The 27,650-nt window shown below is 55.3% G+C and overlaps 1 protein-coding gene across 1 annotated transcript in view; it reads left to right on the forward strand.

Moving 5' to 3' along the window:
- Nucleotides 1-26,934, forward strand: part of BMP7 (bone morphogenetic protein 7) — an 88,350-nt gene extending 61,416 nt beyond the window's left edge. The window contains exons 4-7 of the mRNA XM_080813708.1: nt 11,574-11,771; nt 19,967-20,043; nt 21,470-21,580; nt 24,863-26,934. Of these exons, the coding sequence (XP_080669834.1) occupies nt 11,574-11,771; nt 19,967-20,043; nt 21,470-21,580; nt 24,863-25,012 (536 nt within the window). The 3' untranslated portion in view covers nt 25,013-26,934. The remainder of the gene's footprint in view (nt 1-11,573; nt 11,772-19,966; nt 20,044-21,469; nt 21,581-24,862) is intronic.
- Nucleotides 26,935-27,650: the final 716 nt, after the last annotated feature.

Consider the following 27,650-nt stretch of genomic DNA (forward strand, 5'->3'; position numbering starts at 1 on the left):
CCATTTCCCTGGACTCATGGATATTGTCTAGATCTTCCAACTTGACCTTGATGGGTCCTGTGCTTCTCTGCCTTGTCTGCCCTGCTGGCTTGGGGTGGCCAAAGTTTGGTTTTTCTGTTAACTGACACCCAACCCAGTTTCAGGCTTGCCATTATCTTTCTCTCCCCAAAATCTGGGACTTTGTGCCCTTATTTCCTCCAGCTTCTGCTTCCCCCCAGAATGCAGGTGAAGCTTAGCACTCAGTGAGATGGCACAGCTGATGGTTAAAGCTTGGACTCAGAAGGCCAGACTCACCAGGTTCAAACCCCACCTCTACTGTTTCTACCCACATGATCCGGGGTGAGTCACTTAATGTCCCTCATCTGGAAAGTGGGGTTAATAATAGTTTCCACCTTCCAGGGTGGGTGGTGAAGGATCAGATGAGCTCATGCAAGTGAAGAGCTTAATTGTTCAACTTGGGACAGCGGCTGAGCCCAGAGTCAGTGCGTAATGCCATAGCCTCTTGTAATTCACACCATGGAGACACAAGGCAGGTGCTGCCAATAAGATCCTCATGGGACAGGAGGCCCCTGGCAGGTGTGCGACTCCATATTCTGGCAGATCCCTGGGGATCCCTCTTCATCTAAGGGGAGGATAGCCTAGTGCTTGTAAGATGCTACCCAGGGTCTGAGCAAGGATCGGAAACTGTACTCATGACTCAGGGCCTGTCTCCTCCCCTCCCGCCCCCTCCTAGATGGGGCGCCTGGAGCTGGGCATGGATGCCACCACTCAGAATTGGGCTGCTCTGTCCAGGCACTGTGCATACCCAGGAGACAGGTTTGGCCCGGCGGCCTGGGGCGGGAAAGGACCACCCACGCAGACCATCAGAGAGGGATAAAGTGAACGATGGCTAACTGGGGGTATGAATTTGGGGATCTTCGTGGGAATGAGATAAGAAGCAAGTGAGCCCAGTGTTTCTGAAACCACGGGCTCCTGGCTACGCAGTTGCTTTCCCTCTGACCCCAGTGTCCCTCAGAATCCCCTGGGGGGCACATTGAGACTACTGATTCCCGCCCCCACCCCAGACCCACGGATGCTGAGTCCCTGAGGGCTGGGCCCAGGAAGCTGCCTTTTCTCACGAGCTCCCTGAGTCACTTGGGGCCTGGCCCAGTGCTGACCTGCTGACAAAGTCATGCCCCGTGTTTTGGGGTACCTGCTAATAAGACGATGCTCGGGCTGAGCACCCCATCAGGTTAAATCCCTACCCCCGTGAAAGACCAGCAGAGCCTGCTGGGGAGTCCTTGGATTCGGGGCTCTGTTTGTTGGTGCACCACGGCTGTGCCGCCTGTGGGAGCCACGGGGGCAACTGCTGGCATTAACCTAAACTCAGTGAGCATGGCTGCCTCCTATGGTACCTCGGCAAGCCGAGTTCCAGGGCGGTGGCACCTGGGCCCAGCCCCCAGTGCCCTCTTTGGGAGGAAAGGAGAAGGGGCACCGAGTCAGGTACAGGGTCTAATCCTGGTCCAGACCCTAGCAGCACCTTGTCGCTGCTAGGTGGCTGCCGGAATACGGAGTCTGTCCCATCTCAGGCCTCAGTTTTCCCACCCATACAATGGGCATGTTGATGATAGTTATACTGGTGAGCTTGCTTCCAGCCTAGTGAGGCACAGACGTCATAGATCTTCTCTGAGAAGCTTTATGTTTGGTGTGATGTGAGCCTCCTGCCCACCGGGTCTCCAGGTCCCTCCTGAGACCACCCAGGATGTGTGCATCTGTTCCCTCTCCCAACAGCTATGCCTTCCTGTTAGTGCCCCTGGGGAGCAGTGAAGAGTGTGCCTGTGCAGGGGAGAAGCCCATAAATGCTCCGGGCACCTGTGGCTTGTTGGGAGCCAACGGGGGAGCAGTGTCTCATCCGGGGACAGGACGATGTGGGAAGGAGGGCTGGCATCTGCTTGTCTTTCCCTTTGTACAGAAGACAGGAGGAAAGGCAGCCGCCCCCGAGCCACACAGGGGGTGCCCCTGCTCCAGCGGCGAGTGAGTGGGAGAGGAAAAGAGGCATGGTTAGAAGGGTGCTGATGCCTTCTGGCTCCCCCAGAGCTAGAGAGAGCTAGCCAGCTGACAAGGGAGCTGTCCCTGTGATGCCGGTGAGGGCTGACCCCTCGCTGCGGGCCAGGCTGCCAGCTCCAGGCTCCTGTACAGACCAGGGAATGGCCAGTGGCTCCCACACGGACCCCGGAGCCGGCAGCCCAGTCCCTGCTCCTCGGACGGCCTCGTGTCATGTTGGGCAGCTGGTGCAGCCTCTCCATGTCTCGTCCCTTCTTCTCCTCCACTGGCGCAATAATGATCGGGCAGAAGAGTGAATTCCTGTGAAATGCTGAGCCCTGGGCCTGGCACCCTGACCATGCTCCCTCCCGCATGCTCCTGTCATCGTCATGGTTGTCGTCGACAAGCTTCGTGATCACTGTGACCCACCCAGGGAGTGTGGCTGTGAGCATCGACACGTTAGCAGACGAGGAAACCGAGGCCGAGAAGGGGGATCCACTTGGCTGAAGTCACCCAGTTCCTCGGGCAGACCTGGGCTTTGCGGCCGGGTCGGACTCCGGCCCCCCAACCTCGCTCTTTGCTGGGACGCCTCCCAGGAAATGTGGTCCGTGGGAACCAGGCTTGGGGAGAGCGTACCCCATGATCACCTGCCGGTTACATGGCTGAGCCCTGGGGGTAGACAGCCCGGGACCCTACAGTGTCCTGCTTCCTGCTGGGGAAGGAAAGGGCTCGAGAAAGAACCCAGAGGACAGTGGGCTTCCCGCTCCTGGGACCAACAGAAGTGGCCAGCGCTGCATGTAACTTTTGTGGGCTCCTCCCTCTATTAAAAAGAAAAATAGTAAAAATGATGTTTCATGACCACGACGGTATAAAGATGAATATAATCCTGATTGGACTAAAAACGAAAACAATTTCTGTAACCCTCAAAAGTTTATGTGTCTTCTGACTTTAAGAGACATTAAAACATTTTCACGGGCTCCTCAAAGTACCCAGGCCTGGGCACTGTGCCTGCGGACAGGACAGCCCTGGGTCCAGTGTCCCAGGCTGGGGAGCGATCCCGGCCTCTCCCTGCCCCAGCACCTGGGTGTTAGAACCTGCTTCCTATAGTCGAGAGCCTCTCCGCCCGCACTGGAAACACATTTCTTCACTCAACAAACATCTGACGAGCCCGGGATTGTTGTAGGCCCTGGGCTACAGCCTGAGGGATTTTGCCATCACGTCGCCCACGATCTCATCGGAAGGTGGAGAGTGACGAGACCGTACGTTAAAGGTCAGGGAGGAGGCGTGAGGACAAGTTCTGGGATCCGCAGGAGGGTTTATCCATGGTTTTTCCATCGCCACCTTCCATCCCAAAGCCACAAGGAAAGGAAGACACTGCTTTGAACTGGAGGCACTTCTGTCCTTGCAGACGTGGAAACACCTGGACATTTGCTCCCAAGACAAGGACTTCAGCCTCCTGTTCTAGGTTACAGCGTCCTCCTGCTCTCTCTTGTCCAGAGAAGAAATCACTCGGAGGCTCAGGAGGGCAGCGCCGAAAAGCCCAACTCTCCAATCCGAGAAGACAATCTGGTGGTCCCTTCTGCCCACCTTGCCTCCAGCTGCTGCTCTTGGACACGGAGGGCCCCTTCTCCCGCCACCCGCCCTGTGTCTCCTTCCTTGTGTTCTGGACGTCTGTGCGCAAAGGGAGCCTCGGGCTTCTCTCCTCGGGCGCGACAGCACGTGCCTCTCTTCTCCATCCTCCCCGACGGGATTGAATGGGATTGCAAGGCATTTAAAGGATTGAGGGCGTCTGCTGTCCCAGCGTTGGGCTACGGCGGCCAGGCCGGGAGCGGGAGGTGAGCCACGCGCCCACGACAACCGCGGAGGCTGAGCCGCGTAAAGCCGAGGTTGGCGAGCAGCCCCCGCCCACAGCGCCGCTGGCCCGGAGGCGCCTTCGCCCTGCGATTGCAAACATCCTGTTTGTGCAGAAGCCAAGTAAGAGACAGGAGGAGGCCTTGATGACCCAGAGGCTGGGATGGGTCCTTCCCGGGTTGGGTGCGCAGCGTGGCTGGGACAACATGGGGTTACTGGGGCCCGGCGGATGTCACAAGCGGTAACTACGTTCTCACCCGTCCCTTGGGCCTTGGTCCGCGGAGACAGGCGGCTGGAGTTAACGTGTTTTGCAGGATCCCGATGCGCGAGGGGCATTCTGCTGCTGCGGGCCTCCACCAGGGGGCCTCCGCAGGGGCTCTGGGTCTGGAAGACAAAGAATCACAGAACCAAGATGACGCTTTCTCTGTGATGGGGCTGTGCTCTCTCTTCTCCCAAGAGGCCCCATTCGGGCTCCATGCCCCTTCTTGGGGAGCTTCCCCGGAGCTGGGCGTGCTGATTCTGCTCCTTCCTTTCCAGGACCCGCCAGCAGTGGCCTGACGCACACTGACTGGCTCGTCCCTGTCCTGCACCCACACCACCACCCACTCGGCTCCCCCCTTGGAAGACCTTCCTCCTCATGCCTTGGGGAATCCTTCCTGCCGTCTGAGGCTCTGTAGGCTGTCCACGTTCATGCCCGAGCAATCTTTTCCTTCCTGTGTGTCTATCCCACCTGGACTCAGCGATGGTGTGGTGGTCAAGTTCACACCTTCCACACAGCTTCCCCCTCTGTAAATGTGGGCTCGGGGGGCCTGCCTGAGCAGCCGCACGTGGAGTGGCCCCAGCACCGTGCCTGGCGCAGAGCAAACACTCGGTAATGCTTGTTCCTCGTCTATATTGTGAACCAGCAATGGAGAGAACCAGCTCTGTCGGGAACGCGTCCACGGGCAGATGATAGACAACAAAAGTGCCTTATCTCAGGCAGTTGTGGTCTCCTTTACAAGTCCGAAAGGGTGCGGACCCAGGGTTGGTTAGAGCAGAGGTCAGCAAACTTTTCCCATTAAGTACCACATAGTGAATTAAGTTTGAGGCTTTGTGGGCTGGATAGACTCTGTCACAGCTCCTCAGCCGTGGCATTAGAGCATGCACGCGGGTGGTAAATATGTGCACCAGTGTGCAAGGAGGTGTTCCAATAAAACTTTATTTGCAAAAACAGGCGGCAGGCTGGATTTGGCCCACGGGCTGTAGTTGGCCAAGCCCTGGGGTACAGAATCAACAGTAGTCAAGATCTTCTCCCTCCTGACTCCACGCTGTGTCCTAAGACTCACCACATCACATTTGGCGGCCTCCATGTCCCCAAGCACGGAAGAAGGAAGCAGGCAGGCTAGAGGATCTTCTTTCCTTCTGCCTGCCTTTTTAGGGAGGAGACCATCTCTGAGCAGCCTGCAGTGCCCATCCTAGGAGGAGCTGTGTGGGAGCCTGGGACGGGTCTTGGAGCAAGAACAGGTCTAGAAAGTGGAGTTCCTCTCCATCAGCATGTTGACATCGGGGGCCGGCTCCTGCTCCGTGGGGGGCGCCCCCCTGAGCACCATACAATGTTCAGCACCATCCCTGACCTCTACCCGCGAGATGGAGAAGCACCTCCCTCAAGTCATAAAGCTCCAAAATGTCTCCAGACCTTGACCCGTGTCCCCAGGAAGCAGCGGTATCTCCAGCTTCGACGCACGAGATAAAAGGCAGCACAGGAGCCATTCTACATCCTGATCAGAGCGGTGACCACATCAGTCTGTATATTTGGGAAGACTCACTCATCTGTATACAAGATGTTTGTTTAAACACTAACATTTTAAAAAAACGAAACCCAAAACAAAAACAGAAGTAAAGCAGCCCACAAAGAGCCAAGCCATGCGTTCCACCAAAGAAGAAGAAAGCGGTGAGCCATTGCTCTGAGCCCACGCACCTGCCTACCGGGTAGACCAGATGTCTCGCCCATGGTGTCCGGGTGCAGCCAGCACAGGGGGATCAGATCTACTGCTATGTTAGGAAGACCTTCCTCTCCTCACTTGAGGAGGACCTCTGGGCAGATTAAAATACAGGACATCCCATTAACTTTGAATTTCAGATAAATAATAAATTATTACATAGCATAAGTATGTCCCATATACTGCCAACATTCTTCATTTCTCTGAAACTCGGATTCAGCCAGGCTTCCTGTATTTTAATTTGCAAAATCTGGCAAACCTGCTCTTGGGCAAATCTTCAGGTGGGGGTTTTTTTTTTTAACCTATTAATTCTTAGCTAGACTATACATCTTTTCCAACTTCCCCTAAGACACAGACCTTACGGTTCAAGTGTCTGGTTTCTCGTGCCTCCCTGTCTCCATCAGTTACTTCTCCCTCCAGCCATCAGCCCGGTGCATGTGGCCTGGCTCCCTAGTCGTGACACTCACCCTGGACATTTAGAAACACAGCATCAAAACAGATGCTTGCCCCGGTTCATGCTAAGTAAAGCCAATACCCTGTGATATCATAAAATGAAACAATTCTTCTGCCAGACAACCCACACGTCCTCTCTTCCAGTAAAACGCTTCTCGGCCCTTTCTGGGGGGTATTAAAACAAAACAAAACAAAACCCTTATGCACGTACATACTCATGTATGTTGGTATATGCTTTAAATTTCTTCTCTCCCAGATGTGGTCACAGCTTATCTGACTCCGAGCTTCCTTCCCCAGGCTGTGGGTGTAACCTCCAGGGTACAGGGCAGTGCCTGGCCCCTGCCTGTGCACCATGAATATGTGTAAAACAGATGAATGAATTATTTAGGTGCCTGGTCCGTTAACTGTCTGGGTAAAACGCCACATTGTCTCTGGAGTTTTGCAGTTAAAAACTTGACGGCGAGGACCTACCTTTGCGTGTCGGTCCAGGAGTGGAGCTTGCTGTACGGAGGATGTGTGCCAAGCTGTGGCTCGCCACCTGGGACCTGGGACCTCCCAGGGGACACTTGGCGATGTGTGCAGACAGTTTTGCTTGTCAGGACTCTGGGGGAGGGATGCTCTGGGGACACCTGTGCACCTCCTCTAGTGCCCCCCAATGGCTTCAGTGCCGGGGGCCCGGGACCAGCCACTGTGTTGCCGCCGTCTGTTTGGTGAACATGCTGTGGCCCGTCTTGGAGCCCTGACCTGTGCTGGGGCAGTGGGTGGAGGGGACCGCCTTGCCCTGACTTGCAGGGCATGTGGGCAGGACACAGAGAGGCTGCCAAAGCGGGGAGTCTAGAGGAAAACCTGGAGGGAGGGGGCTCATTTCTGGGCCATCCTCTTCCTCCCACGCCAGCCTCAGTGGGCCTCTCACCACCGAGGTCTGGCCACATCCCCTCTGCAGACCTTCTGTGGCTGCTGTCATACCTAGACTATGATCCGGAGCCCCCACAGCGGCCCCAGGGACCCGGCCTTATCACTGTACCCCCCCCCTCCGACCCTACCGCCTTCCTCCCTGTTCTTCAAACACATACCGTGTGTTCCTGCCTCCTGGACTTGGCATTGGCCTTTCTTGCCATGGGGAACGTTCCTCCCCCAGAATCCCCATGGCTAAGAGGCCTTCTCTCCCTGATCAGTGCACCGCCCCCCCACCGTCCCTGCCCCCGACCCAGTCCTAGTTTCTTCGTGGCCACCACACTCCACATCCCTGGGCTTATCTTCCTCCCTGGAGGGCGGGGGGCCTTTGGGGGTTCCTCTGGCTCACTGCTGTGCCTGCACCTCGCACAGAGCCGGGCACACAGTAGGTGTTCACTAGTAGTTGCTGAATAAACTAATGGGCCAACAATGGGGTGGTTGTTTTAAGGCTGGGACATTAATCTCATTGTCTGTCGGTAGGAGAGGATGAGGTAAAGGCATTTTCAGATGCGAGGCTCCTCTGTGGCCACAGGGGATGAGGTCGGGGTGTTTGGCTGACGGAGAAAGATGTCCAGGGCTTATTGCATAAAACCCAGGTTTATATGAAACCGCGGTAACCGTCCCATCCCAATTATGAGGAACTGCACACACCTGTTTTCGTAGACACACGTGTATGCGGCTTAGACTAAACAGTCACGGGGGTTTAGTCATGTTGGTGGTTGGGGCAAGAGACGAGCTTCAGGACTGGTTTGATCCAGTGGTTCAGCAATGTCATCAGAGATTCTGTGTCTGTCTCTCTGCTCTTCCTTCCACCAGATCAGCCCCATTTGAAAACGGGATCCTCTCGTGGTCTCCAGTTGGTGGCCATTTCTGGGGCTCCATCCATTCCTCCTCCCTCAGTTTTTTTCTGGGGAGAGAGAAGGTTGCTTTTGGATGCTAAATGGGAAGTTTCTTCTCCAGAAACTTCCAGGGTGCCTCTCTTCCACTCATTGGCTGCATTGGGTCCCAGGCCCATCCTTGAGCCAGTCACCGTGGCTGGAACATTAGTTGTCCGTTAGACCACAGGCCCACCCCTATGGCCAGGGCGGGGCCGCTAAGGCACAAAGGCCAGAATGAAAATTGGGTTGGGTACCATGGAGAGGGGGCATGGGTGAGACAAATGGCCTCATCCCCACTTTACAGATGAGGCCACTGAGGCCCCAGCATCCAGCTTTACCTCTCTTGGCCCACACAGGGCGGTCAGTGGCAGATGCGAGTTCGGACCCCCTGGAAGTGTCCCTTGCCCCCGTGTCCACCTGTTGCTTCCCCGAGGCTGCAGGTCTCCGGGCCTGGCTGTGCTTGACCGCGGCGCGAGCCGGCCGGACACCCTCCCTCGGTGCTGCGCAGCCCGCTTGCAGCCCTTGGATTTACTGTGCCTGGAACAGCATCGGGTTTTCAGGCGAGGCATTTTTATTTTGCCCTAAAAGCCTTCCAGGTGGGGGTAGGGCAAGATACAATTCCTAGGGGCTCCGCTTTAATGGTTTCTTTTATAGGATCATTCGTATTATAAATGCATGAACTCGAGGAAACCCTTGCTAAAGAATGCAGGAGAGCCGAACGTTCCAGGGGGTGAAGGTACAACCGTGGGGGATGGGGGACGCTTGCTCTTTTAAACACGAGCTGTGAAAACACCAAAGCGAACCTCTGGTGCGGATCTGGGCCCCGGGAGGCTGGGTTTCCTGACTTGGGCCCGTCCGGGGGGCTCCAGATGAAGTTAATTCCAGATGTGGACGGGCCCAGCGCCCCTAGAATCACCGCGTTCATTGGCCTCTGACCCCCTCCAACCTAGCTGGAGGTTACACACTTATGTCACTTGTACATAGCCTGGGTCCAGACTCTGCTCGGTCCCTTCCAAGCTGGGTGTCCTTGGGCAGCCTGTTTGGCCTCTGGGCTGTTCTCTCATGAGTGACATCAGCTTTCCTTGCCCTGTCTCTTGATTTATCTTCTTTTGGAATATTTATCACCACGCAGCATGACATCCGGTACGTATCGGGCGGTGGCCTGTGCTGCTGGCCTGTTCTCCACGCCCAGCACCCCCCCGCCCGGCAGCAGAACACAGGACGCCGTCCTTGTTCCATCTGCTGTCTCCTCTCTGTCTCTCAGGTCCTGTATCCTCTGGGTGTCCTCCTCCTTCCTCCCCCAGTTCCTTCCAGATCCTCCCTAACTGGGCACCCGGTGTGAACCCTGCCCTCTCGGTGGTGGAGACTGGATGCCTGGACTCAGCCGTCACTCCGCTGCCCAGCTACACCCTGTCCCCAGAGGAGCCTCTCCGTGTCACCCCGACCCACGCCCCAGGCCAGCATTTCTCTAGCGTGTCCGACGTGCAAAGCTCTGTTCTGAGAAGCGTCTGTGTGTTGAATGGCAGAGGCAACGCATGAACCCAGGAAGTCTGGCACCAGGCCAGAGCACGTTTGGTTCCGGGTCCATCGCTCCCCCCGGATCAGGGGCCACACTCATGCTGGGATGGTCCTGCCCACCTGCCAGTGTCCCTCCGGTGACAGGTGGACATTGCAAACAGCAGCCACTGAACCACACTGCGTTCTGCCTTCCACGCTCCCCTCCCCGGCTGATTCTCTCTACCTTACCCCAGCCCTGCCTCGGTTTCCCCACCTCCATAAACGGCCCCTCCCTTCTTCCAGGTGCTTGGCCCCAGAGCATGGAAGTCAGGGATGACTCTGCACCTTCTCACACTCTCTGTCCAGTCCCTCGGCAAATGCTGTCGGTTGTTTCTTTCCAAGTAGACCGGGCTCTGTTGTTCTCGGCTTTGGATATGCTCTAGTTATGGGACTGTGGGCTGTAACTGGGAAGGGTGCAGGGCACGTCCCTGTACATTTTCTTCTGCAACTTCCTGTGAATCTGTAATCATTTCAAAACAAAACCTTAAACATAAATCCCAAAGACAATTTGAAAAATGAATCACCGAGGATCTGACTGTCTCTGTCCAATTCTGCTCCCTGCCTCCCGGGGCCCGCCCCGTCCCTCTCCCTGGACTGCCCAGTGGCCTCCCCCTGGCCTCCTCAGGGGCACCCAAGGTGCTCTGCTAGAGACAGCTCGGGGTGCCCCCTGTTCATATTGAACACCCCGTGGCTGCGACTTGGTGCCACTCTCTCAGCCCCCTGCTCCACAAACTGGGAGGCTTAAAGCACTAGTGTTTTGTCCCCCCATTCTGGAGGCCGGAAGTCCCAGGGCTATTCCCTTTCCAAAGGCTTGAGGGATGAGTCCTTACTTGCCTCTCCTGGCTTCTTTGGTGTTGGTGTTTGTTGGCTTCTTGCCCTCAGAGTGTGTGTGTGTGTGTGTGTGTGCGCGCGCGCACGCGCGCGTGCATGCGCACATGTGTGTGTTGGTGTCTCTGTGTCTTCACGTGGTCTTCCTCTAAGGACACCAGTCATTGGGTTAGCTGCCATCACCACCCTCAAGTCTGGTGTGACCTTATCTATGTCCGTGGAGATGCTATTTTCAAATAAGGTCATATCCTGAGCTCCTGGGTAGACATGAATTGGGGGCGGGGGCACTGTTCAACTCAGGAAACAGAATAAAAGCAAAGTGCTTGCTGTTGTCCACAGGACCCCACATGATCTGTGCTCCCGACAGCCCCCCTGATTTATCCCACTGATCCCTCCTTCGTCCCTCCTCACCCCCCAGTCTGTGCTCTAACCCAGCGGCAGTCTCTTCCCTGTTGCTTGAACACCCCACCTCACTCCCACGTCTAAGCATTTACCTTTGCAGTACACTCTGCCCAGAATGCCTATCCCCAGGACCCACATGGCTCCCTCCCTCGCTGTTACCCAGTCCTCTGCTCAAACAGCCCCTCCATGCCTAAGGTGGTCGTCACTGGGGCTGTTTGCAACTGTTCCCACCCTCCTTGGGCAAACAGAGTTCTCCCACCTCTTGAAATTGGGTGGCTCCCATGACCTGCTCTGGCCAGTGAAATGTAAGGGGCACTTCCATTAGCCGGAGCCCGCAAATCTCAGCCAGGTTCCTACGCTGCACGCACACGTATCAGCAGGGGCTACCGTGGTCTGTGCTGCCCGCCTGCCCCCCTGCCCCACTGCATGCACACCCAGAGGACCCCCCTGTGTGCTTCCCTGCTGTGTTCCAAGCCCCCGAGCAACCTGGCATAGAGTGAATGCTGAATAAGCACTTGCCAGACGGACCGGTAGCAGGTGCATGAGTGGACTGTGAGGCGTGGGCGACGTCACGCCCACGCAGCCCCTCCCTGCGAACTGCTTCTCCTCTGAAATGGATCTTCTGTGCATTTGCCTGCTTCCTATCTAGGGCAGAGCATCAACCCCAAGCTGGCGGGCCTGATCGGGCGGCACGGGCCGCAGAACAAGCAGCCCTTCATGGTGGCCTTCTTCAAGGCCACGGAGGTCCACCTCCGCAGCACCCGCTCCACGGGGGGCAAGCAGCGCAGCCAGAACCGCTCCAAGACGCCCAAGAACCAGGAAGCCCTACGGGTGGCCAACGTGGCAGGTATGCCTGGGCGGCAGGAGGGTTCATGCACGGACCCGACCCACAGCAGGACCCCAGTAGGCTTGTGGCCCAAAAATCCCGTCCTGCGCGGAGCTCACCGCCTTAACTGTGTGTAAGTAGTAAGTTCATTCCGAAAGGCACGTAGCCAAGCATTAGTAGAGCGATGCCAGTCATGTAAATTTCCAAGTGGTCAAAACGACGGCTACAAATAAATGAAAGAAAGCTCTAGAAACATGAAGCGGGAAGACACCCACCACCTTCCCAGGGAGGCGCTGCTTGCGAGTGAAAAGGAAGGAAAATGGGGGAGTTTGCTGTGTTTTCAATTTTGGTTCTTAAAGCGAAAGATGCTTGGAACTCATGGCTCCTTTGACTAATGGGTGGTAGTGAGTTTTTTGTGTATTATTTGGGGATTTTTAGGTTTGTTTGAAATGTCTTGTTTTTATAAGTAAAAAAAAAAATGAGCACTAGATCTTTCAGTGTATTTTAGGGGGTACTTTTCGGTTCATTGCCATGATGCATTATTGTAAGTAAAAACAAATTAAAAAATAAAGGTAGCATTTTCATAGCTAGCAATTCAAAGATTTTAGGAGGAAGTACTGGCTAGTGCGTGACTTCGGGGCTGGAGCCGTTGGTGTTCTGTAGTTCTTGAAGCTCTGAGGAGGGCGGCCTCCCATCTGATAGCGGGGGCAGACGTGGGGCTCGGAGGGTGTCCTCCCACCTGATAGCGGGGGCAGACGTGGGGCTCGGAGAGGTTAAGTAACTTTTCCACGTGCACAAAGCAAGTGAGAGGCAGCCCTGGGATTTGAGCCTGCTTGGCTTCGCCAGGGTGCGCCCTGGTGCCCCCAACGATCCTTGTAAGTGTCTCCTGATGATTTACCAGGCATCTGCCGAGTTCCCTTGGGCCTGCCTTTGCCGGCCTCAGGGCTTGGCTGCGACGTGGCCCTTTCCCCTCCAGGCTGGCCAGGCCCCAGGATGTTGCTGGCATCCGATGGCCTGGGGTTGCTGGGATGAGTTTGGGAGCTGGGTGGGCCTGGACCGGCCTCTTCAGCACTGGGGATGCCTGTGGCCTGCAGGCCCACATCCTGACCTGCCTCACGATCTCCTGCACGTTGAGCGCCGCCTCTGAAAAGATGCACCTCGATGCCGATAACTTCACCACCAAACCATTTTCCCCACGGACTGCGGAAGTGACCACCCAGATCCCAAGAGCCCAGCTTGTGGCTGAAAGAAAACTCCTTCCCCGTCCCCTCCCCAGGGCCAGCTGTGTGGCTCTCTGAGGGGTGCTCCCTCAGCTCCCCAGACGTCCGTGTCTTAATCCCTGGGACTGGTGAGTGCCTTGCCTTACAAGGCACAGGGGGCCAAGGCTGCCGGTAGGATGCGGGTTACCCATCAGCAGACTGTAGAATGGGGAGATAAGCCGGGATGGTCCAGGCGGGCCCAGCATCCTACTGTAATCACGGGGGTCCTTCCGGAGGGAGAATCCAACCTCACGTGGTCAGAGAGCTGTGAGGCCGGGAGGAGAACGGAGAGGTGTGACGTCACCTGCTTTGGCGGCGGGGACGGGGTGTGGCAAACGAGAAGGCGGGTGGCTTTTAGAAGCTGGAAGAGACAAGGCAATGGATGTGTCCCTGAGCCTCCAGAAGGAACATGGCCCCCTGACACCTTGACTGGAGCCCGTGTTGGACTTCCGAACCACAGAGCTGGATGGAGATCAACAGGCGGTTTTCAGCTGCCACGTCTGGGATCGTCCGTTAACGCAGCCCTCGGAAGAGGAGCCACCACGTTTTATAGGGTGGTTTACGCTGCGCGTCCCTGTGCCGTCTCAGGGCTCCGGGTGGGCTGCAGGGCCAGGCAGGGTCCGCAGCGGGAACCAGGCTGCCGGCCGCGTGGGGAACTCGGAGCCGAGCTCCTCAGCGCTGCCCGCTCCTGGGCCCTGAGGCTGGCCCAGAGGGGCATGTTGGGGGGCGCACGGTGGCCAGGAAGCCCCCACTCCCAGACTAACCTTATATTATCATCAGCTAATTTGGGTTCACGTAGCCAGTTTTTACATTTCTCTTTATTTTCCTTTTTTTTTTTTTAAGATTATTTATTTATTTGACAGAGAGAGAAATCACAAGTAGGCAGAAGTAGGCAGAGAGGCAGGCAGATAGAGAGGGAGAAGCAGGCTCCCTGCTGAGCAGAGAGCCTGATGTGGGGCTCGATCCCAGGACCCTGGGATCATGACCTGAGCCGAAGGCAGAGGCTTAACCCACTGAGCCACCCAGGCGCCCCTTTATTTTCCTTTTTGAAGGCAAAGAAAGGACTGGTCGCTTATGCTTGGTGGAGTTTTTAGAGCAGGGTTTCCTGACCCCACGGGCCCGCGGATGGCTTCAGTGTGTCTGAAGCTGGTGTGCAGGGACTCGGGAAGGCTTCTTCACGGGCCGGTGCATCCACTCTGTTTTAGGCTTCTCGGAAGGCTCTGTAAGGCCTCCTGTCGAAAATCCTGCCGAATCCCTTAATTTGCGGTGGAAACCTCTTCTGTGTTGGCTCTAGCCATTGGGGCCCCCTGGGGAAAGCCCAGCTATGGACCACCCTTGGGGTCTGGGCCAGGCTGGAGGTGGCTGTCACTTAGTAACAGGCCTGAGAGGCGAGGGATGATGACTAGGGATGGACACGTCCTGGAGGAGGGAGCGGTGGAGAAGGATGCCCCCCCAAGAGCTCGGGGACCAGCGGGTACCCCGAGGCCTGGCTGGGTCTGCTGGACCAGAGCGATCCAGGGAGTGGGACCCATGGGCAGAGAGGCCTAGGGTGGGAAGCAGTGGGGCTCCTTTGAGGGGACAAGGAGGCCGTGGAACAGGAGGAGGGTGGGGCTGGCAAGGTGAGTGAGATCAGGAGTTCCCTTAAGAGTCACATCTTGAGTTTGAATTTCATCCAAAACAAATTTGGAAGCCTTTGCCGAGCTTTAAGCGATGGTGTGGGGGCAGGGATGATCAGATGATCCTCCTGGCTGTGCTGAGAATGGCGGGGAGCAGGGTGGGGTGCTCAGGAAGGGTCAGACGAGGGGAACTTGCCAGGTTTCTTTCCGTATCAGCCAGGCAGGATGTGGCGGCACAATCCCTCCTGCAGACTCCAGCGTCTTGCAGGCCTGACGGGTGTAATGAAGGCAGAGGGACCAGGCCTCATGCAGAATTCGACACCCGACTTCCTCCTGCATCCACACCAAACACTCCATTTACATAATCCCCAGGACGGGGCTCTCACTCCCTCACATGGCAGCTGTCCTAGCTTGCCTGGAATCTGCCTTCATCCTGGGACTTTCTACTTCCTAGTCCTTTTTGCAGTTCATCTCAATCCTTCCTGGAAATTTAATTTTTAAAAAATACCAAGGCCTGCCCCTCCCCCCCACCCCAAGGCTTGGTAAGCCAGAATGTCTGAATGTGGGTGTACGCAAACATACACGTTCTTTTGAAGGGCTTTACCTCACGTGATGGCTGGTATCCTGCTGAACCCTCTCACGTGCCGGCCCTTCACGTGTGGGAGGGACACACGCCCCTGCCTGTGGTCCGCTGCGAGGTCCCTGTAGGCTGATCACCCCCCACCCTGCCCCAGAGCCTTCCCCTGCTCTTAGGGGGTATGGTTTGGGGTTGAGAGACTGGGTCGCACTTTTTTCTCCCCTCCCATGTTTGCACCCAACCCCCTAGGAATTAAGCATCTTCCCTAAATGATCTGGGGGTTGTAACTTGTGAGCTGCTCGGGCAGGGGCTGGTCGAGGCAGATGAGGAACCTGCGTGGGTTCAGGGAGGCCAGACCAGAGGGTTGGGGGATCTGGGAGTCTCCTTTGCGGGCATCTCTTCTTCCCTGTCCTAGTCTTTCTGCTAATATGAGGTCATCAGGAAACAAGACTTCTGACCCCTTTCTCCCAGAGCAGCCCCACAATCCGAGAAGGCCTAGAGTGGTAGTGCAGGTGGCTGGGTCTGGCCAGCGCCCAGCCCCCCACTGACACCCACAGCTGGGCTCACAGGCTGCTCACAAAATCCAAATCCTGTTGGATTTCAGTGTCTTGGGTTTCAACATTAAGCCAAATACCATTGCTTTGCTTGAAGATAGGGTTGGGAAAAGTGACTCTCAGGCCTACACCCGCCCTGCCTCTGTGCATGGCAGACATTACTAATCAATGGTAGCACCTTCTTTTCACTGAGCCTCCCAAAGCTTCCAATCCTTGTTTACTCATGACATCAAGCAGCCAGCAGTGTTGGCGCTTGATGTGAAACTTCTTTGCCACGTCCCTGTCCCGAGCTAACATCACTGCCCCAGGGATGCTCTTCCTCCTTTCCCTCTGCCTCCCACCTCCCTCCAGTGAAGAGGGAGAAGGAGGCCGCACACTGACGGTTCTACCTGCGGCCGCGGGCATGGCCACAGCGGTGGAGGCCGTCTTTGGACGTCCACTCAGTGCATTCTAGACAGTATTGCAGATGGTCCAATAGATCTCTCGAGGCTCTTCTCTGATGGCTCCCTTGACCTTGACCTTCATATCTTAATTACCACCCAGCCCTCCAGAGACCCTGCTACCCCTGCAGCTAGAACCCCAGGCCCCCGTTCCTTCTTTGTCCTCCCCTGGCGCCCAGCCTCGGAACTCGGTCCAGCAAAGTAGACCTTCCGCCCCTCCCGCACTGCCTGCTGCTGAGCCCCCCTCATGCCTCCTCACCCCTGGACGGCTCCAGTGCCTGCCTCTCTGCCCTTGGTCAGCAACTACGGCTGTTAGGGTTCTTGCGGACCTTCTCGGTCATGGAAGGCACCCTCCTCTCCATTCCCCTACATCCTCGTCATGGAATTTTCCTCCTTTAGATGCTTCTCTGGCTGCTTTTGGTTCTTACACAAACATCACTTCTTCGGAAGAGCCTTCTGTTAGCACCCTCCATCCCACAGCCTCCCCGGCAGCCCACCTTCCTCTTCTGTCTACTGTTCTCCACCTCGACAGGATGCAGTTTCTGTTTACTCACTGGCTTGCTGTCTGCCTCTGTCACTGGAAGACAAGTGCCCCCAGGGCAGGGCTTTGTTTTGTTCATACCTGTAGCTCTGATGCCTACAACAACATCTATAAACCAGCAGACACTCAGTAATGGTTTATATGAATGGACGGATGGATGCATGCATGGGCGGATAGAAGAATGGATGGATTGTTGGATGGATGGATGGATAGATGTATGGATGGATGAATGAAAAGATGGGTGGATGCATGGAAAGATGGATGGATAGATGGATGGATGGATGGAGCACTAGGAACCGAGGTGGTGAGACTGTGCCCACCCCACCCTCACTGAGGTCATCTCAGGAGCTCTGAGTGTCCCTGAGGGCCAGGATCCCTCCTGAAAAGACACATGCAATTCTGTCATAATGAATTCAATGTGATTTTTCTCACTGGTCTACAAATCTTTAAAAATTGCTTTGCTGAACTGTAGATATAAAGATACGTACAAAATCAGGAACATTCACAGAGGCTGGTGGCGGTGGAAGTTGCACAGGATTGAACCCACCCCGCCGTGCACATGTGCTCATCTCAGACCTACGCATTTCCGGAAGGCCTGTTGGAGACCATTTTCTGATTGCTGTGCCCTCTGCTGCCCTCCCTCCCTGTCTTCTTCTCCTCGACCCTGTTCTTCCTTCTCTTTCTCCTTCCCACCCTCACTCCCCTCCCTCACCACTTCATTTCAGATTGGTTCCCAGCCTCGGAGTAGCCCGGGTGCCTGTGCATTCATTACTTCTAGGACAACATAACGCCCAGCAGGTGTCCAAGGAGATCTTCCTGACTTACAGTGTATGGTCGCCACATGTGGCTCACACCCATTTCAGGCCTCACACCCATTTCACAGATGGGGAAGTTGAGGTCCAGGGAAGGGAGTTCAGTGATATTCTTTTTATCTTATTGTTTCTCATTAACCTAGAAGCCATACAGATAGAATTCCTGGGGATAGCAGGAAACCGATGGGTATTTCACTTCTTCCAAACGTGGCTTCTTGTTGGGTTTGGAGGAAGCAGACATTAACTCCAAATGGTTAAAGAGTGTATGGGGGGGATGAAGTGTGTATATAGTTTTAACCTTTCCTCGCAGGTGGACTGGAAGGATAATAATCAGCATCTGGTGGCTATGAGCTGAGCATTGTGCTAAACAGATTTGAACACACATGGCTGCCCCAGTAGGCACTTCCTCCTCGCTCTGCAGACGAGGAGCCCAAGGTCTAGGAGAACCAGGGTTTGACTCTGGAGCTGTAGCCACACCCCCTTGCCTGGTTCTGACCCACTGGTCAGACTCCACTCCGGAGCTGGTGTGCTCTGGGGTCTACACCTCCAGGGTCTAACCTGGGCTCCATTTGACAACCACTCCCACACCGGATGCACCTTTCCAGACAGGAGCCCTTGGGTGGTTTGGCTGCAAGTCTCAGAAACACAGATCAGGTGGCTTCAACCACTAGGAAAGCCATTGGCTCCCAGTGCCAAGGTTGGGTGGGCATGAGGGTTGGTTGATCCAGAAAGTCAACAACAATGAAAGCCCTGGCTTTCTGTCCTTGTCCCCCATGTTCAGTGTTGGCTTTTCCTCAAGGCTGTGGCTGATGTAACCATCAACGCTCCTCCTTTGCTGTTCCCAGGCAACAGGGGCAACAGATGAGCATCTTTTCTCATGGTCTTCCTTAAGAATTGGGAAACTTTTTCCAGAAGCCCCTGGCATGCTGCCACCATGTCCTTTTGGCTTAAATGGGATCATTTGCTCTTATCTGAACCAATCCTCACTCCAAGGATGAGATAAGAGCTGGTGAGCTCAGTCCTGGCTTCTGAACCAGTCAGTGACAAGGGCTGGGGTTGCCACAAGCCCTTGAGGCCACCAGGAGGGCCACTCACCTAGCCATCTGAGAGAACTGACCAGGCAGGGAGAAATAGATGCGTTTGGATGGCTCCCAAGTGCAGGTCAGGCGAGCAGACAACCCTGGGTCGTCTCCTGGACTTTGCTCTCCACCCTGGGAGCAGTTCTCCTTGTGTCCCTCACCCACTGGTGTGCATTACCTTCTGGGACACTGAGGCCTGGAAGGATCACAGCCATAGACAGAGGCATTGACTTCTTTATTTGTGTGTTAATGACACACATATTGATAGACACTGGGCTCTGGGGACCCAGTGGTAACCTCACAGTGTCGAAGAGGCAACATTCGAGGAGAGACGTGAATATCAAGTAGAGCCAGACATACAAAGATCACAAGAAGAAGCATTTTGGGTGGATGAGACAGCAAGTGCAAAGGTTCTGAGGTAGGGACAGGCTTGGCAGTACATCCACAGCACAGAAAGAAGGCTGTGGCTTAGGAATCAGGGCCATATTGGGCCATACAGGCCAAGGGCGGGTGTTGAGACATTGCTCTGAGCATGAAAGAAAGCCCCTAGAAAGTTCTAGCTGGAGGAAAGACAAGTCATAGATAAGGAAAAAAAAAAAATACCCATAGCTGCAAGATGAAAAATTGTGCAGGAACACCCGAATGTGTGTGCGTGTCTGTGTGTGTGTGAGAGAGAGAGGGGGCGGGGGCAGAGCTTCCTACGTGTTTCCAAGTGCTCAAACCCTAGCCCAGATGCCTGCAAACATTACATACTTCTGGAAAACCCCAGTGCATAGTTTTCGCTCCTCAAAGAAACCTCAGTGCTGGTGTGTCTCTCTGGGAGGTCCGTGGGATTGGCCTTCCCACCCTCTCATTTCTTCCTGGTGGTGGGGACTTTGTCCCAGGCCCGGTCTCTGCCCCTCCCTGCTGCCCTTGAAGAGGGGTGAGCCTCGCGAGGGAGGCTGGCCTGGCCGGTGAGCTCGGCCGGAGGCAGACCCCTCTGAGCAGGCCCCCGCAGCCAGCATGGCGGCACGTGGGTTCCTGTATGGCATCCCGGCAGCGGTCAGCATCCGGACAACACCTGTGCACCGAAAGGCCAAGGTCCACAGACGGATCCGAGAGTGCTGGGGGCTAAGATGGCACAAGAGGGGTGGGGGTGACGGCACTGCCTACCCAGGCCGTTCGCTAGGGATGAAAGTGAGTTCTAAGGCTACAGGTCCTCAAACGGCTGTTGTGTTGGAAAGGTCTCCTTCTAGCTGAGTCTGTCTGTGTTCACACCGCTGCCTTAGACTGAGGGAGCCTTGACACATGTGTGTGTTTCCTGTCCCCCGCCCGCACCCCTGTCTCCCGCCAATGCAGAAAACAGCAGCAGCGATCAGAGGCAGGCATGCAAGAAGCACGAGCTGTACGTCAGCTTCCGCGACCTGGGCTGGCAGGTAAGGACGGGTGGCCGCACGGGCCCCGGTGGCGGGGGCTCCGGCGTGGGCGTCCCCGCGCTCCCCCCACAGCAGCAGGCCTGCATCCCGTGTGTGCAGTGAGTCACGTTTCTCACCAGAATCAAGAGTCCCAAGCAGCGTGGAGAAGTCAGGTTGAGGGTACAGGGACGCCTCGTGGCATGCAAGAGCAAAAACTTGGGGGGGGGGATTCAGGAGAGAACCAGGAGCCCCAATACTCTGGACTCCGAGCCTCATTCGCTGTGGGAACTTGAACTCCATCTTGTGGCTGGCTGCTCCTCTCTGATGGGGCAGAGCCCGTCGCCTGCAGCCCTCCCCCCCCCCCCACCGCTGCCCTGTCCATCCCTCCCCTTCCATGATTCAGATTCCCCGGGGCAGGGGTGGACTGGCCCAGCTCGGGTTGGGTGCTTGATCCTGCACCTGTTTGGGGATGATCTTGCGTCATAAGACCGTGACAGCTCCTTCCGGGATGATTCGGGCGGAATGGGACCAAGGGCAGGGGATGAATCCTAGGACGGGTATGAGGGTCATACACTCTAATGACTGTTTATGAGCGTCTCTGACATTCTGGGCGCTCTTCCAGGCCCGGGAGACACAGCAGGGAGCGTGACCCTCTGCCTGCCCTCATGGAGCTCAAATATCCGGAACGGGGCTTTGAGATCCCCAAGACCAGTGGTTTTGTTCTCCACTCCTCAGCGGGCTTGTGGTCCGGTGGGGGAGTCCGGATCCCTCCCTGGGGACTGTGCACTACCGGGACAGTAGCCCACAGCCGGTGTGGAGCCCTCCCGTGGGTCTGTGCCCCGTGGGGCGCCTGGCCGTGCCTGTATCCTGGTGCTGGAGCCTGACCCGAGACACCAGCTCCTTTGCAGACAGAGTCCACGGACTTGAGTCCGTGAGGGGTGTATGTGCTATCTGAACGGCATCCCCGGGCTGACCCAGCCCTAAAGGCAGGCCTGGCTGTGAGCATCCTTGACCAAGCCGCGCATGTGCACCAGGCGCGGGCGGGCTTGTCTGCACAGTCATTTCATTCTCAGTGTTGTGGGTGAGTCGTCTCGCTCTCCCACGTTGCTCAAAGCAAACTGCCAACTTGTAACCACCTCTCACAGCACTAGAGTTGACAAACCCCGCCCCCCCACCGACCCCGGTCACACATCTCTGGGCCACCTCCCAGCAAGGCCGTGCAGGCATCCGTTCTGGGCTCGGCTCAGCCCCTGGGTGGTCTTTGCCTCACTTTGCCTTCTGCGGGGACTATGATCGTCTAGCCTCCGTTTCTCCTGCTTCTGTGGGACCCGCAGCTGCTCAGGACGGTGTGGGCTGCGTCTTTGTCCCCTGGAAGCACGGAGCCTGGCCCGCAGGAGGGGGCCGGGGCGTGAGAGGTCATGTGGGGCTCATGCTGTCCCTCCCGCAGGACTGGATCATCGCTCCTGAAGGCTATGCTGCTTACTACTGTGAGGGCGAGTGCGCCTTTCCTCTGAACTCCTACATGAACGCCACCAACCACGCCATCGTGCAGACGCTGGTGAGTGTGGCCTGCACGTCCTCTGGGCGGGCTCAGCCGGGGCAGGGGTGCGCGGGACCCTGCCTAGCACTCCTCCGGACTGGGGCCCTGACTTTTCGTGAGCCTTGGGCTCTCCTCCTGGTGTAGGCCCCTTCCTCCATTTAAAAAAAAAAAAAAAGATTAAAATCATATTTTATAACAGCATTGGCGTAAAGATGTGTGTAGTCTCTGACCCTGAAGTTCACAGATTTCTCCCAATTCGGAAAGAAGAGCAGTTTCAGGGGCTCCTAAGGGTATCTTGGATAATGTCCCTGTGCTTCATGGGGACGTTAGCCCTGGCCCTGCCTCTCTCTGGGCGACTGTTCTCGGTCGCCCGCATGTCTGCTCGTCATCCATGAGTGTCCCCACCCCCGGCCCCCAAAGTCTGGGCTTCCCTGGGTTCAGGCCGGCTCGAGAGCTCGTCCTTCCCCCTTGCCCCCGAGCTCAGGTCTTTGCCTCCTAGCCTTGATCTTTGGGGTTCAGCCATCCAAGGGCATCTCCTGCAGGTAGACCCCGCACTGGGAGCTGAGGACACCGCAGGGAGCAGCACAGACCTGTTCCCTGCCCTTGGGGCTCAGTTTCCAGGGAGAGAAGTGGTCAGGTGAGCAGAGGAGGAAGGGGGAGGAAGCTGGTAGACAGGACCACGGGCCAGAGAGATGGCGTGGGGCAGAGGCCGTTACAGGCTGAACTTCCATGGGGTCCTTGGAGGATTCACTGTGATAAGAAGATAAGCTCTGAACAGGGTACCCAGCCCTGCTGACACTTGGGAGAAGTGATTTTAACGATTGCATGGAAAACAGCAACAGTGCTAAAAATTCGGAACTTGGTTCTTTGGCCTAGAATCTGAGGCTCAGGGGTCTTGGTTATCTAGCTCCTTGCCATGAACATCATGGGGGCCTTTCCCTGGCTTGAATGCTCCTGGTGATGGAGAGCTCACTACCCGGGGCCATCCCTTCTGTCCTACAGTTGTGTTTGTTCTGAAGCTTTTGGCTTCTTTTGTTTAGTGGCAAACTTGTTCCTGCCCCACATGTTATGTCTTGGGGAGAAAGCCCCCCATTCCTTTTATCTGGACCTCTCTGTCTGCCCTTCGAGGGAAGGCTTCTCTGGCTTCTCTTTTAGCTATGCTTTTCCAAGGCTCTTCCTTCCCCAAAGGTAAACTCTAAAGTCCTGCTTGGGATTGAAAAGTCCTTGGGCTGGAAACAAATAGTGCTCCCAACCCGTTTCTTGGCCTGGGCCTGTTCTCCCATGCCCGCGTTCGCCCTAGGGTCCGGCCCTGATGCCCCTGGGAGGTGCTGGGGGGGGGGTCTCCCACCTGCCAAGGGCACACCTCTACCCTCCGACCTGCTTCATGGCCCATACAGGGGGAGCCTGACTGTCCCCTGATCACCCACTCAGTCTGCGTGTCACGAAGGAGCTCTGGGATCAGAAAGAGCTGATTATTCTGAAAAGAGGTTCTGTGGTCATGTTTCAAAAGGGGGAAGGGAAGGAAAAATAAAGTAAGATGAAAATCGAGAGGGAGGCAGGGCATAAGAGACGCTGAGCTCTAGGAAACTGAGGGGGGCTGGAAGGGAGGTGGGCGGGACAATGGGGTCACTGGGGGATGGACATGAAGGGGGGCACTTGGCCGAATGAGCACTGGGTCTTGTATGCAACTGATGAGTCACGAAATTCTACCTCTGAAGCAAATAAAAAAAGGGGGGGATCCTTGCCTTTGGGGGTCCTGGTGAAAAACACAGGAAATGAGCTGATGTCTGGGATTTGCTTTCAAATTATTCAAGGTAAGGTTTAGATTTGTAAGGTTTGAAATCGTCCATAATAAAAAGCTTCTAAGTGTGCTGTCTTATGTCAGAGGTCACAGGCTGGAGGCTTCCAGAATGCTTTCACTTGGCACACGCAGTGTGTTGGAAACCTGGAAGTTTCACATGCAAACAAAGCAGAACTAAATCCCTGGCCTGTCCTGGACACTGGGCACACCCAGCTGCACTGGCCTTGGTTGGCCGAGGTCAGCGGGCAGCATCTGCCTTGGGTTTGCCCCAACCCTCACTATCCCCTCTTGTCTTACTCCTCGCCTCCTTCACTTGTCGGGTGGTGCCTGCGTGTCCCCTTCGGGCCTTTGAGTTTGTTTGCCACCCCCACCCCGGCCTTTGTCTGCTGTGAGGTGCATAGAATCCCACGAGCAGGAAGGACCAGTCAACCCGAGCGGCATCTGGTTTCATCCCTTCATCCCTCCCTTCTAGAGCCCCTTCTTTCTCGCGGACGTCCAACCAAGTGTTTGCCCAGTTTTGTCCTCCAAGTTTTACTGCTCAAGAGGCAGAAGCGTCTAGGACAATTTAGACCTGCACCATCCAATCCGGTAACCACTTTTACACGTGGCTCTTGAGAACTGGAAATATGGCCGATCTGAATCAAGGTGCTTTGTCAGTATAAAATACACGCTAGGTTCTAAAGACTTAGTGCAGAAAAAAAAAAAGGATTCTTTGTGATAAGTGCATGTTGAAACGATAATATGTTTGAGATACCAGGTTAAATGAAATACTGTATTTAATTTTACCTATTTCTTTTTCATCTTTCCAAACGTGGCCGCTAGAATGTTTTAAATTACACGTGTGACTTGCATTGTATTTTTCTTGGACAGGACAGGTCTAGCCCAGAGGTCAGCCGCCTTTCTCTGAAAAAGGCCAGATGGTAAATATTTTTAGCCTCGTGAGTCAGAAGGCCTCTGTTGCAACTCCTGAGCTCAGGCCTCTGCAGGGCAGACACAGCCCTGGGTACTCTGGAACCAGTGGGCTTGGCCAGGTGCTAAGAAAACTTTATTCACAAAACCAGGCCTCAGGACAGGATTTGACCTGCTGGCCCACTCTGTCTAACCCGGGTGTTCTCCGCTAGGGACAGATCTGCCTCCCAGGAGACATGTGGCAATGTCTGGAGACGCTTTGGACGGTCGTGGTTGGGGGCTAAGGGTCTCTGGCTCCCGGTGGGTTGAGCAGAGAGACGCGGTGAACACTGTGCAGTGCGTAGGACCGAGGGGTGGTGGAGACCCACCTGGCCGCTCACTCCCCAGCTGTGGACACCTCTGTGCTCTGGTCCCCTGGTCTGTGCACCAGAGGTTATGCGTCACGGGCCAGAACTGGAAGTGTGACGTGTGGTCACTCCCAAGGGGGAGTGTCAGGTGCGTCATTTTGTCCAAGCAGCTGGCGTTCCTTAGGGAACGGGAGCAGGGACCCAGCGCTGCTCACCGCTGCCGCCATTCTTTGTGTGTTCCAGGTCCATTTCATCAACCCCGAAACGGTGCCCAAGCCGTGCTGTGCCCCCACTCAGCTCAACGCCATCTCTGTCCTCTACTTCGACGACAGCTCCAATGTCATCCTGAAGAAATACAGAAACATGGTCGTCCGAGCCTGTGGCTGCCACTAGCACCTCACGGAGGTCAGACCCACTGGCACTACACTGTTCTGGGGTCCTTGGTCTCCCACCACCCAGCACCGCAACCGCCTTTCGCGAGATCTGCCTGGCCCCCGTCCCCAACCTTAAGGGCGTAGGAGGATTAAGGAATTGGAGAGGCAAATGCCTTTTGATCAGGTTTTCATCAGCCTCCTATGGACAAGATCCTACACGCTGCTGCAGGCAAAACCTAAAGGAAAGAAAATATATAAAGAAAAACTGCCCGGCCCTGATCATTGGCTGTGAGGTCTCAGCCATGCACTGACTCGTTCCCAGGGGTAATTAGGAGCACCCTTCAGCCAGGCCGCCCAGCAGCAGGAGGAAGGGGGCACGGCGAGGGGTGGGCACGTTTGTGTCTGTGTGCAAGGAAAATTGACACGGAAGTTCCTGTAATAAATGTCACAATAAAACGAATGAATGAAAATGGTTAGGATGTTACAGATATATTTTCCTAAACAATTTATCCCCATTTCTTGGTTTACTCTGATTTCATAAACAGAAGCCGTGGCCGGCGGAGGCAGGGGAGTCCCCCTCTCTGTTCCATTCTGGTTTCATTCTGAGGCTTGCAGAGGCCTGCTGTTTACATAGACTTGCCCAAATCCAAGATTTGACTGGGAAGGGAGAGGGCAAATTTCTGCTTGGAGGAGGGGGTGTGTTAACCTTGAAGGAAATATATGTCCCGTCCTTCGGTTGCGTGTGTGGTGGCAGAAATTAAAATAGGCGTGAGAAGCGCCGAAAGATGTTCGGAATTGGTTTTCTAGCTCTCCTGGTGGTAGAAAATCAACATGGCATGACAGGGCGGAAGGGACAGCAATCGGGAGGAGAGCCCACACCTTGACTCTGAACTCTAGCTAACATGGGCTATTTTAAGAAGTGTTGATGAACCCTCACTCTAGATGGGGGTGGGGTGGGCAGGCATGCTGTCCCTCCCCCAGGTGGGTTCCCGTGTTGGTCACGATTAGCAGCATTCTGGAGTCCAGGTGCCAGCCGGGGCCACTGTAGCCACTGTTCTCATTTGCAGACCCCAACTGAGCACTCTGCAAACTATCAGCTCCCTGAGGTAAGGAGCAGATGGCACGGTGGAGATCTGCTAGGTGCAGGATACGGTGGACGTGAATCTCAAATGGAAGGATCTAGAAACTGCCCTGAGAGTGACGTCCTCATTGAGCCTTCCAATTCAAAGGTGCCATCTCTGATGTGGCTCTTGGCGTGAGCCTCCCTTGCCTTGGCCAGCGGGTCCCCTAAATGCTGTGCACCCAGCCTCCAGCTGCAATGCAGGCCTTGTGGAGCTCTGGGCTGTCTGTAAACAAAGAGCAGGGTTATCCGGGCGAGGCCTGTGCCCCCGGAACCCGGTCCAGCAGGGAATCATTTCTCCATCTTGATTAAGTTGGTTCCTAGAAACACTGGGATCCCGTTTTTATTTTCTTTTATTTTTCTTCCTCAGTAGCTTAGGCTGCAGCCTCCCATCTGCCTGGTCAGTGGGGAAGAGTCCCTGTTTTCGCTGTACTTCGTGTTATCTGTTGGCAGATCTGGGGATTTCTGTGTGGTTCCCTCTTGGTGCGAGTTTCCTCACCATCCATGCCCCACCTGGTTTCTGGCTAGCCTCCTTTGTACATTGAAACATGTAAATAATTGTTACAAAACAAAGAAATTATTTATGTCCATTGGAAGCTCATTTTACACCCTCCTTCAGTCCCTTGTTCAGGATGATGAGCTCGCTTCCCCCAGCCTGTTTGTTTTCTTATTTAAGACTATTTATTAACGATCAGACCAATGTACCTTCAGCTTTTGTATAGAGCAGCCTTCAGCGAATTTTCTGTATAAATAGACAAAATAAAAAGGGTTTTGACTTTTCAATAAAAGAAGACATTTGGTTCTGATTCTTGGGGCCATGTATGTCTGTGTGTTGTTTTTTCTCTCAACTCCTGGACTTTGGAGTTCTGTTTGTTTGCTAAGAACTCTCTGCCTTGGCCCCACCATTAACACGCTGTTTATCATCCAGGCCCTGGGGAGAAAGGGGGCGCTCATCAACATTTGCTGCAGCTGTGTGGGGCTCCAGGCAGGAGAGATGGAACCCAACAATAAATGGGAGTTTGGTAGGCTCCACTACAAAGATCCTTGATTGAATTACAGTGCAGCTGTCAACAGCTGTTTCAAAGAGGCAGGGGGTAAATTAGCTGTGTTTACTGCTAACATAGTTTAAAGATTTAGTCATCCCCATAAAATAGAGGCGCAAGAAAGAAAGGAAAAAAAAAGAAAGGCGGGGTGGGGGATGTGTATACCCAAAACTAAGGCAGCACAGGCCCCAGAGCCAACATTGTCCAGTGTAAATTATTTCAGTGGTTTGGGGGCTGCTGTCGGCTCCTAGCTCAAGCCGTGGAGGGACCCCTGGGGGCCTGGTGGGGGCCGGGCCTGCCGCCTCACTATGCACAGAGCTCACTCAGCCATGCAGCATGGAACAACAGCTCCGGTTCCTTCTGCCTTTGAAGTGCACACTGAGGTCACCTGATGGATGTTAGAACCCCAGCTGTTACTTGGCCAGACTTTTCGCTCTTCTCCCGTTGCCTCCAGTGAAGCAGCCTCTCCTAACAAGTTCCAGCCCCTGTGATCT

This window comes from Martes martes (assembly GCF_963455335.1).
Source record: "Martes martes genome assembly, chromosome: 9".
Lineage (NCBI taxonomy): Eukaryota > Metazoa > Chordata > Mammalia > Carnivora > Mustelidae > Martes > Martes martes.